At 61.0% G+C, this 7677-nt stretch overlaps 1 protein-coding gene across 1 annotated transcript; it reads right to left on the bottom strand.

The window, feature by feature from the left end:
* Nucleotides 1–548: 548 nt before the first annotated feature.
* On the bottom strand, nt 549–4613 carry ZNF503 (zinc finger protein 503). The gene is made up of 2 exons (XM_012755574.3): nt 3361–4613; nt 549–2669 (listed from the first exon to the last, which is right to left on the bottom strand). The coding sequence occupies exons 1-2, from the start codon at nt 3655–3657 to the stop codon at nt 1044–1046; spliced, it is 1923 nt and encodes a 640-aa protein (XP_012611028.1). The 5' UTR covers nt 3658–4613; the 3' UTR covers nt 549–1043.
* Nucleotides 4614–7677: the final 3064 nt, after the last annotated feature.

Here is a 7677-nt window from a genome sequence, read left to right as displayed (position 1 = left end):
GCCTCTTCCAGAAAATCACAACAAAGCAATCGGAAATTCGGCCACGGCCCTGGGAACCCACTGCGGGTTCTGCCATGCTCTCTTTAACCAAAAAATAAAAAAAGATAAGAAGAAGAAGTAAAACGTTTTAATACATCAAATATACGGAATTTTAATCTTTAAAGCGATACATTGTCTATTATTTTAGTACATGACGTAAACCTTGTCCCCTTCTCAGCGGGTGGACTTAAAAATTAAAAATAGTTAAGTGTTCCTTTTAAAGAACAAAATAAGGCAAATGAGGTTTTGGAATAGAATTGTTTTTCCTTTTTTTTGTTGTTTTCTTCCAGAATACATACAAAAAAATACCCATTCTCTTTCGATGGTATACACCTTAAAAATAATTGCAATTTGAAATCAGAGCTGACAAATTGTGACTTGTTTTGTTTCGTTTTTTTTTCATTTTTTTGTAACAAACATGCATGTAAATTTGTGTTTCAATCAGACATTAAATAACGTACAATACAATCATAGCAATTTTAAAGTAACATTAAAGAGAAGACCTCTAGTTCTGTGGCGGTTTTGCTTTTATTTATAATCTACAAGGGATGGGAGGGTTTGTTTTCCACATTTTTACCCTCAAGTTTTAATTTCTTTCCCCTCCTTTTTTTTTTTTTTTCACCTACGGAGCTCAAACTAAATAATGCACTTTTGAACCACGGGTCCGCTTGGAGCTAACATAAATAAATACCAGTGTCCACCGACGCAGTCCTCGGATGAACACTGTCTCAATTACTTTTTCCTTCTTTTTCTATAAAAAGTCAAATGATATTTTTTTCAACTTTTATAAAGTTTGGGTGGGGAGGTGAGAGGTGGGGCAAAGGGGAGTTTCCCACCGGGTCTCGCTCGCTGTAATCGGGTAGATAGATAGGTGTACGCTATTCCTTTCGTGGCCTGGGTCTCCCCTGCGCGCGGGTGTCAGCAGCCCGGGCCGCGATCGCGCCCCGCCCTCGGCCCCACCCCTCCCCCAGCTCCTCTCTCCCTCGCGAGCCCCGCCGGCGCCCTCACTGATACCCCAGCGCGGAGGCGGTGGTCAGTCTCTGTCCGTAGAGGGCGTAGGGGGAGTAGTAGGGTCCGGTGGCGGCGGGCACCGGCACGGGGGCGCCGGGCGTGGGGAGCGGGCTCTTGGAGTAGGGGTGATAGCGGCTACTGAGTCCCAGCGCGTGGTGGGGGCTGCGCAGCGCCAGCGTCCCCGGGCTGCCCGGCGCGGCCGAAGTGGGGATGTGCATGTGGCAAGCCATGGCGGCTGCGGCGGCGCTGGCCAGAGACGACGAGCTGGGGTAGCCCGACAGCAGTTTGTCTGTCCCGGGGAAGGCCGTATGGGTCCGCAAGTGGCTCAGCAGCTCTTCGGACGTGGCGAAGCGCTTGTCGCACGGCCCGTTGGCCGACACCCAGTTGCAGATGTGGGGGAGCGGGTCGTTAGGGAGCATAAAGCCGTAGGGGTAGAGGGGGTGGCCGGCCAGGGAGGGCGGTGTGGCGCCTGCGGCAGCGGCAGCCGTTAGCGACGAGTGCACGCCGTGCAGTGGGTGCGTGGGGTACACCAGAGGGTATCCGGACTTAAGTGCGGCGGCCGCAGCGGCCGGATCGTGCGCGCACGACGCGCTGGCGGCCGCCGCCCCTGCCAGGTGGCTGGCGCAGTGGTAGCTGAGGCAGTACGGGTCCCGGCACAAACTGGCCGTCATCACGGATGGTGGCGACGCCCCGGCCAAGGGGCTCGAGCCGGCCGGCTTACTGCAGCCCAGAGAGCCGGCCGCGGCTGCCGCCAGCTGCGCCCCCACCAGGCTCCCCGGCTTGGTGGGGTCGAGAGCCACGCCGTGCGGCAGGAACTGAGGCGGGTAGCCAGCGTAGGCCCCGGCCAGGCTGCCTGGGTAGGTCATACCCGCGGGAGGCAGAGGGAACACTGTCTGGCCCGGCTTGTAGGGTGACACGGGTGCCACCAGCCCAGAGCCCAGCACTGAGGAGGAGGTGGGCGCGCTGGGGCCGGAGCCAGAGCTAGCGCTCGAGGAGCCGCCGCAGTCCGAGCCTAGAGCCTTGCCCCCCGGGCCCCCATCCGGGTGCTGATTCACGTCCACATTAATCCCGCCGCCGCAGCTAATCCGGCCATGCGCCAGCCCCGTGGGTCCCCCTTCCGCCGAGGCGCCCCCAGCGCCCTTGCTGCTGCCGCCGCCCGCGTCGGTGTCTTTCTTGTCGTCCTTGCCCTCTGGGCCGCCCCCGGCCGAGGGCAGCATGCCTCCCGGCGAGCAGGCCGAGGCACTGGAGCTCGGGCTGCCTGTCCTGGGCGTGAATGGCTGGCAGGTGGCGCTCGGTACCCGGAATCCCGACTTCTCCGCTGAAACACCCCCGCCACCGCCACCGCCGCCACCGCCGCCTCCGCCGCCGCCCGGCTCCTTCTTATCCGAGCCGGGTTTGGAGTACGGCTTGAAACTTGACTTGTCTTCCACGCCGATGTCGCTCAGCTTGAGGGGGCCCGACTTGGCGTCCTTGTCGCCTGGGGCGCCGCCGCCGGCACCTCCCGTGCCGCCCCCGTTGGAGGCGACCGAGGAGAGTTTGGAGGAGGGCGAGGGGTCGGGCTTCCCGATCTGCGAACATGTTTGTGCCAACAGCGCCAGCGGGCTCTTCTTGGCGTCGAGCTGCGGGGTGGGGTGTGGGGGTCACACAGAGAAAGAAAGGGAACCCTTTAGACTCCTGGCGTCTGGGGTTCAAATGCCCCTCCGCACCAGCCCACGAGGATCCTCCCCGCCCCGGGGCGCGATTCTAAGCGGCACCCCCGCTCCACGACTCACCCACAAGCAAACATTCTCGCCCTTGGGAAAGGCGGCGGATACCCCCCCATCAGCATCTTTCCTGCCCTCTCTGAGAGCTAAACGGATTTTTTAAAAGACAAAATGTTTTGTTTTTCTTCTCCTGGATCCAGAACTACACCCCCCCACACACACACCCCTTAATTTTTCAGAGTAAGGGCTCGGGCGGTTGGCGCCTCAGAGGCTGGGCACGCGTACTAGCTTCTGGGAGCCGGAGGACGGCGACTTTGGAAACGTTTTTCAGACCTCCGCCTGCCTCAGTGCCGAGTAAGTGAGGGGCCTGGGTCGGGAGGGGCTTCAACATCAAAAGGAGGAACCGGTTTTGGCAGCCTGCACACCGGGTCCCACCTCCTCCCCCTTTCTGCCCCAGTTCTGAGGTGCTGAAGCACGGTCCTCTTCCCCTATCCCCGAGCTGAATCACTCCGACCCCCACCGCTAGATCGCGAGAGAAAGAACCCCCCAGGGCGGCAGCTGGGGTAGTGGTCCCAGTGCGATCCAGGGAGAGGGACAGGGTCCTTACCTCGATGGGGCTGACGGGCGTGGAAGGCAGGGGCTGCAGGTACTCAGGGTGCAAAATGTGGCCAGTCCGTGCCGTCAGCATCTTCAGTACCTTGATGGGCAGGCGGTTGGCCTGGCGCAGGGGGTCAGAGGGGGGCACGGCGTGCACAAAAGGCTTGGTGCTGCCGGCCGGGGACGAGCCTGGGCCGGGGCCGGAGCTACTTCCAGAGAGCGCGCTGGTCCAGGCAGGGTCTGCGCCGCCGCCGCCGCCGCTGTGCTTACTGCTTCTTAGGGCAGAAAGCGAGGGCGCTGTGCTCATGACCCACCCGCGCGCATGGGAGCAGCGGGGGGAGGGCTCCGGGGCTGCGCGCTCGCCCGGGGAGCAGGAGCAGCAGGAGGAGGAGGAGCTGGCGCGGCGGCCACGGGCGCCCAGCGAGCCTTCTCGGCGCCTAGAGCCAGAAGCGAATAATCCTGGATGGCTCGCAGCGGAGCCGTGGCCGGCCTGGAGGAGCCGGCTGGACTGCGGGAGTGCCGGGCGGCTCGCGGCGTCCGCCCCGGGCTGCTCCCCTGCGCTGCGCTCTCGCGGCCCCGCGCCGGCGCTGCGCTCCGCGATGTGAGCCGCTGCGTGTCCAGCCGGGGCTCTGGCGAGGAAACTCACTTCAAAAGCAGCTGCACCGAGGGGGAGATTAAAGCCTTTGCCGCCTTCCAATCAAATGGGAGCCCGAGGTGATTGGAGGGTCAAGGGGATGTGACGCGTCCCGCGCCGCCGCCGCCGCCGCCAAGACTCTCGGAGCTGGTATTAATGGGCAGCTCTCTCTTCGCCACCCCCCTGCGTGTCCCCTCCCTCGATTTCGCTCGGAGGACTAGGTGGACATTTATTCTACGTTTGTCATTCGCCGCCTCCCTCTCTTTTCCTCCTCGTCGTTCTTCCTTTCCTAGCTCGAAAATAAACTGAAACCTCCTTTTGGAGGTGGGTGCGAGTGAGGAACAGACTGAGGGGGTGTCCAGAAAGGGCACGGGCGGGAGTGTGGACGCCAGCCGGACTGTCAACTGCAGAGGCGCGCAGGAGACCCGCACACCAAATGTTCTTTCCTCCTCAGTAATTGAGATCCCGCGCGGCGCGGCCACCAGGGTATGGAAAGGTGGGGAGCCCGTCCTGGAGCAAGTCCGCCCGCCCGCTTGGATTTCCTGAGATTCGGCAGCAGAGAAACCAGAAACTGGATGGGCAGCGGAGGCGGCGGCTGCTCAGCACGGCGGTGCGCGCCCGGCTCTCCGCCCTTCCCGGCCACGTGATCCTCCCGGCCGCGTAGATTGGGGCTGGAGCGGGGGTCACATGTTTCCTCTGTTTCACACTCGGTCTCTCCCCCCACCCCATTCTTACTCTCCCCTTCTACCCTCTCTTTCCTCTCCCCCCGCCCGTTCTTTGGGCATCTCCACCCCTCCATCAATTGTCAATGTTCCTCGACCGCAATCAATCAGTTATTTGTCAGCTCTTGTCAATCCGCCCGTGATTTATGTCAGCTTTTGTTGCTGATTACAAGGCGGGTGCGACTTGAAGAGAAAAAGAGAGAGGGAGAGAGAGACAGAGGAAGGAAGAGACCGAAGGGAACCGGGGGAGGGGGAAAGAGGAGCAGCCTCCTGGGATGGGGTGTGGGGGGGCGCCAAGAAAAAGAATGAAAGACGGGAAAGCGGCGCTCGGTGTCAGGAAAATGCATAGTGGGAGGAAAGTGCGCAGGTGCGCCCAGAGCGCGGAGAGGGGCGCGCAGGCCCGGGGTGCGCGCCTCCCCTCGCGGTGTCGGAGAGATACGCACCCTTCCACCTAGTAGGGCGGCGGGCGGTCGGGGTCGCGGAGTGCTGGGCGGCTCTGGGTACCTGAGACGGGCAGCGGCGACGTCTAACATGAGAAACTTCCCATCGCCACCTTTTTCCATAGTCCCTTGGGGGCGTGTAGCCTGCGGACGTCAGGCCGCCACCCTGCCGCGGACAACTAACTACCCTCAGTACTTCCCCGACCCCAAACTCGGAGACTTTTCTAAGAGCCACACCACCAAGTAACCTTGAGTCCTGTGGGTCAATGGAGGGGTAAGCCCCCCTCAATTCTTTGACCCCCTGGGATCGTAACCAGGGCTGAGACGAAGAGGCCTGGCCGTGGGTGTATGGAGGAGAAACGTCTCAGGCTCACTCAAGTCGCCTCCCCAGTCCTCCCCCGCCACCCGCCTGGCGCCATCCCAGCAGGCTTGGGAACCTGTGCTTCCCGGGGCTTCTCTCTCGAATTTAGTGGCACGCAGGGCTGGGGCTGACCTGCGCTGGGAGAGCCGGGGGAAGGAGCGAGAGAGGGAGGGGGCGGCTGCCTGTGGGAACGCGGGTTCTTGCAGGGAAGCGGACCGAAACTGCCGCGTTTCCCTCGATTTGCACCGTCACTCGGGCTGTTTTGAAAGAAGAGGGGAAGCGTTGAGCGTGCCATCGTGCACCTGGATCTGGGTGCACAGTGTGTACGTATGACTGTACCGCTGCGTGAGTTTTCAGGGCTTTGGTACCTAGCGTCCGGGCAGAGTTCGAGGGTCACCTCCAGAAACTGGCAGAAATTGGAAGGGGTGAGAGGAGGACACACCCCTTTCCTTGGACCGACTTGGAACACTTTGAATCTCCCCTCCCCCACTTTTCCGCCCTGGCTCTTCTTTTGTTGTCAAGTCCTTTTGATAAATGGTGGGGCTGGGAGCGCTGGGAGCCCGGAGCCAGCCGGTGCCCGCGCAGGGGCGGGGGCCGAGCCTGGAGACCCGGTTTGGACCGGCGCGCACCCGGCGCTGAGCCGGGTCTGGAACCCTGGAACCTGCCCTCGGCGTGCTCGCCCTCTCCCTCCCCACCCTGCTCCCCTCCCCCTGCGTCTCTGTCTCCCACTCCGCACGGGTGCCGAGAACTTTCTGGGGTGAGTTTTAGAATTTTCTAGTAGGCATTCTTTTTCTGCGTTTTAATTTTAGCCCTTGGTTCTCCAGGTTGGCAAACTTTATGAAATAGTAACTTGCCTAAAGGTAATTTGGAGCGGAGAGAGAGGGAATTGAGGCGGTGTGTGTTTCCGACCGGTGTTTGTCGGTGTGAGCATGTAAGAACACACCTGCACTCAAAGGGGTTTGTCGTGTCTGTGCGACAACTGAGGAAGGCGAGACGGTGGCGAGGCCACACGCAAGGGTGTAAAGGTTGTCCGAATGATCTTCCGGGAGCGAGTCCCAGGTGCCGGTGTCCGAGGGCGATACAGTCCTAAGCTGCCTCTGCAGGGCAGCGTGTCTGGGTGTGTGAGTGTCTGCCTGTGTCACTGCGTGCGCCGCCGTCTAGGTAGAGACTCAGACCAACTGCAGCGCCGCCAGCCTAGCCTTGGGCCGAGTGTCGCCGCGACCTCCCCGCGAGGCCCGGGCACTGAATGCTGGCAGCTGCGGCAGAACTGGGGGTGACCGCAGGCCAGGGGCGTCCCTCCCCACCCTCCACCCTAGTTTCCAGACGCATCTTTCCCCCTCTGCTCTAATTCCAGCAGCTTTCTTACTACAGCAGGCGGCTCAGGGGAGGCAGCCCCAGCACCCAAAGCCTGGGGGAGCCGTGGAGTGGCTCCCGCATTCCCGGGTTTGGCCGCGCACGCTCGGGGTCTGCGCCGTGCAGCCTGGGCTCGGGGCGTAGCTAGCGAGCATTCGCTCCTCTCCAATCTCGACTCGGAAGGTCCGAGCGCACGGGGGCGCCTGGGGGCCTCCGCGCCCGGGGCTTTTGGGAGGCGCCAGCGTCCGAGCCTGCGCACCTCATGCCCAAGGCCAAACCCCGAAGGCCCCGCAGGCCAGGGGGGTGGGGGTTATTAATTACTCTGCGCTAGGCCTAATGCCTCCAACCCCCAGCAGCGGTTGGCGCGGATGTCCTGCGGATTTTATTTGCACACAATGGAAATGATTTGTTTTCTCTAAGAAAGGAGTGGGCATGGCAGATATTTGAGGAGGGAGTGGGAGGAGGAGAAGAAGGAAGAGTAGAAAGCTGAGGGAAAAAGTTTGAAAATGCCTTGAACTATTCACTGTCGAGATGGCTAATCAGTATTGAGGCCGGAGGGCAGGCGGGCCGCCTTTCACCGCCGCTTCCCTTTCATCTCGGGCTCTGCGGAGGCGCTCAATTAAAAGCCTATCAGTTTGTAAGTAAATCAACGCCTATCAGAGTTGTCACATCAAACAAAACGATTATTATTGCAGCCCGCCTCCCCTATTAATCTCCCTCGAAGATAATCCGCCTGACAGGTCAGGCCCGGCGAGCTGGAAAGCCTGGCCCAGAGCGCCGAAACAGTCCCGGACTGGCATGCACCCCCAGGGGCCTC

The sequence above is a fragment of the Microcebus murinus genome, chromosome 14 (assembly GCF_040939455.1).
Source record: "Microcebus murinus isolate Inina chromosome 14, M.murinus_Inina_mat1.0, whole genome shotgun sequence".
Taxonomy (NCBI): domain Eukaryota; kingdom Metazoa; phylum Chordata; class Mammalia; order Primates; family Cheirogaleidae; genus Microcebus; species Microcebus murinus.
The sequence above is the reverse complement of the archived record's forward strand: the minus strand, read 5'-3'. Positions and strand labels throughout refer to the sequence as shown.

Excerpts from the sequence above, each read along its gene's own strand:
- ZNF503 (XM_012755574.3), bottom strand. The coding sequence starts at position 3,657 with ATGAGCACAGCGCCCTCGCTTTCTGCCCTAAGAAGCAGTAAGCACAGC. Across the intron at positions 2,670-3,360 it reads CGCCCGTCAGCCCCATCGAG|CTCGACGCCAAGAAGAGCCC; the intron begins GTAAGGACCCTG and ends CCCACCCCGCAG.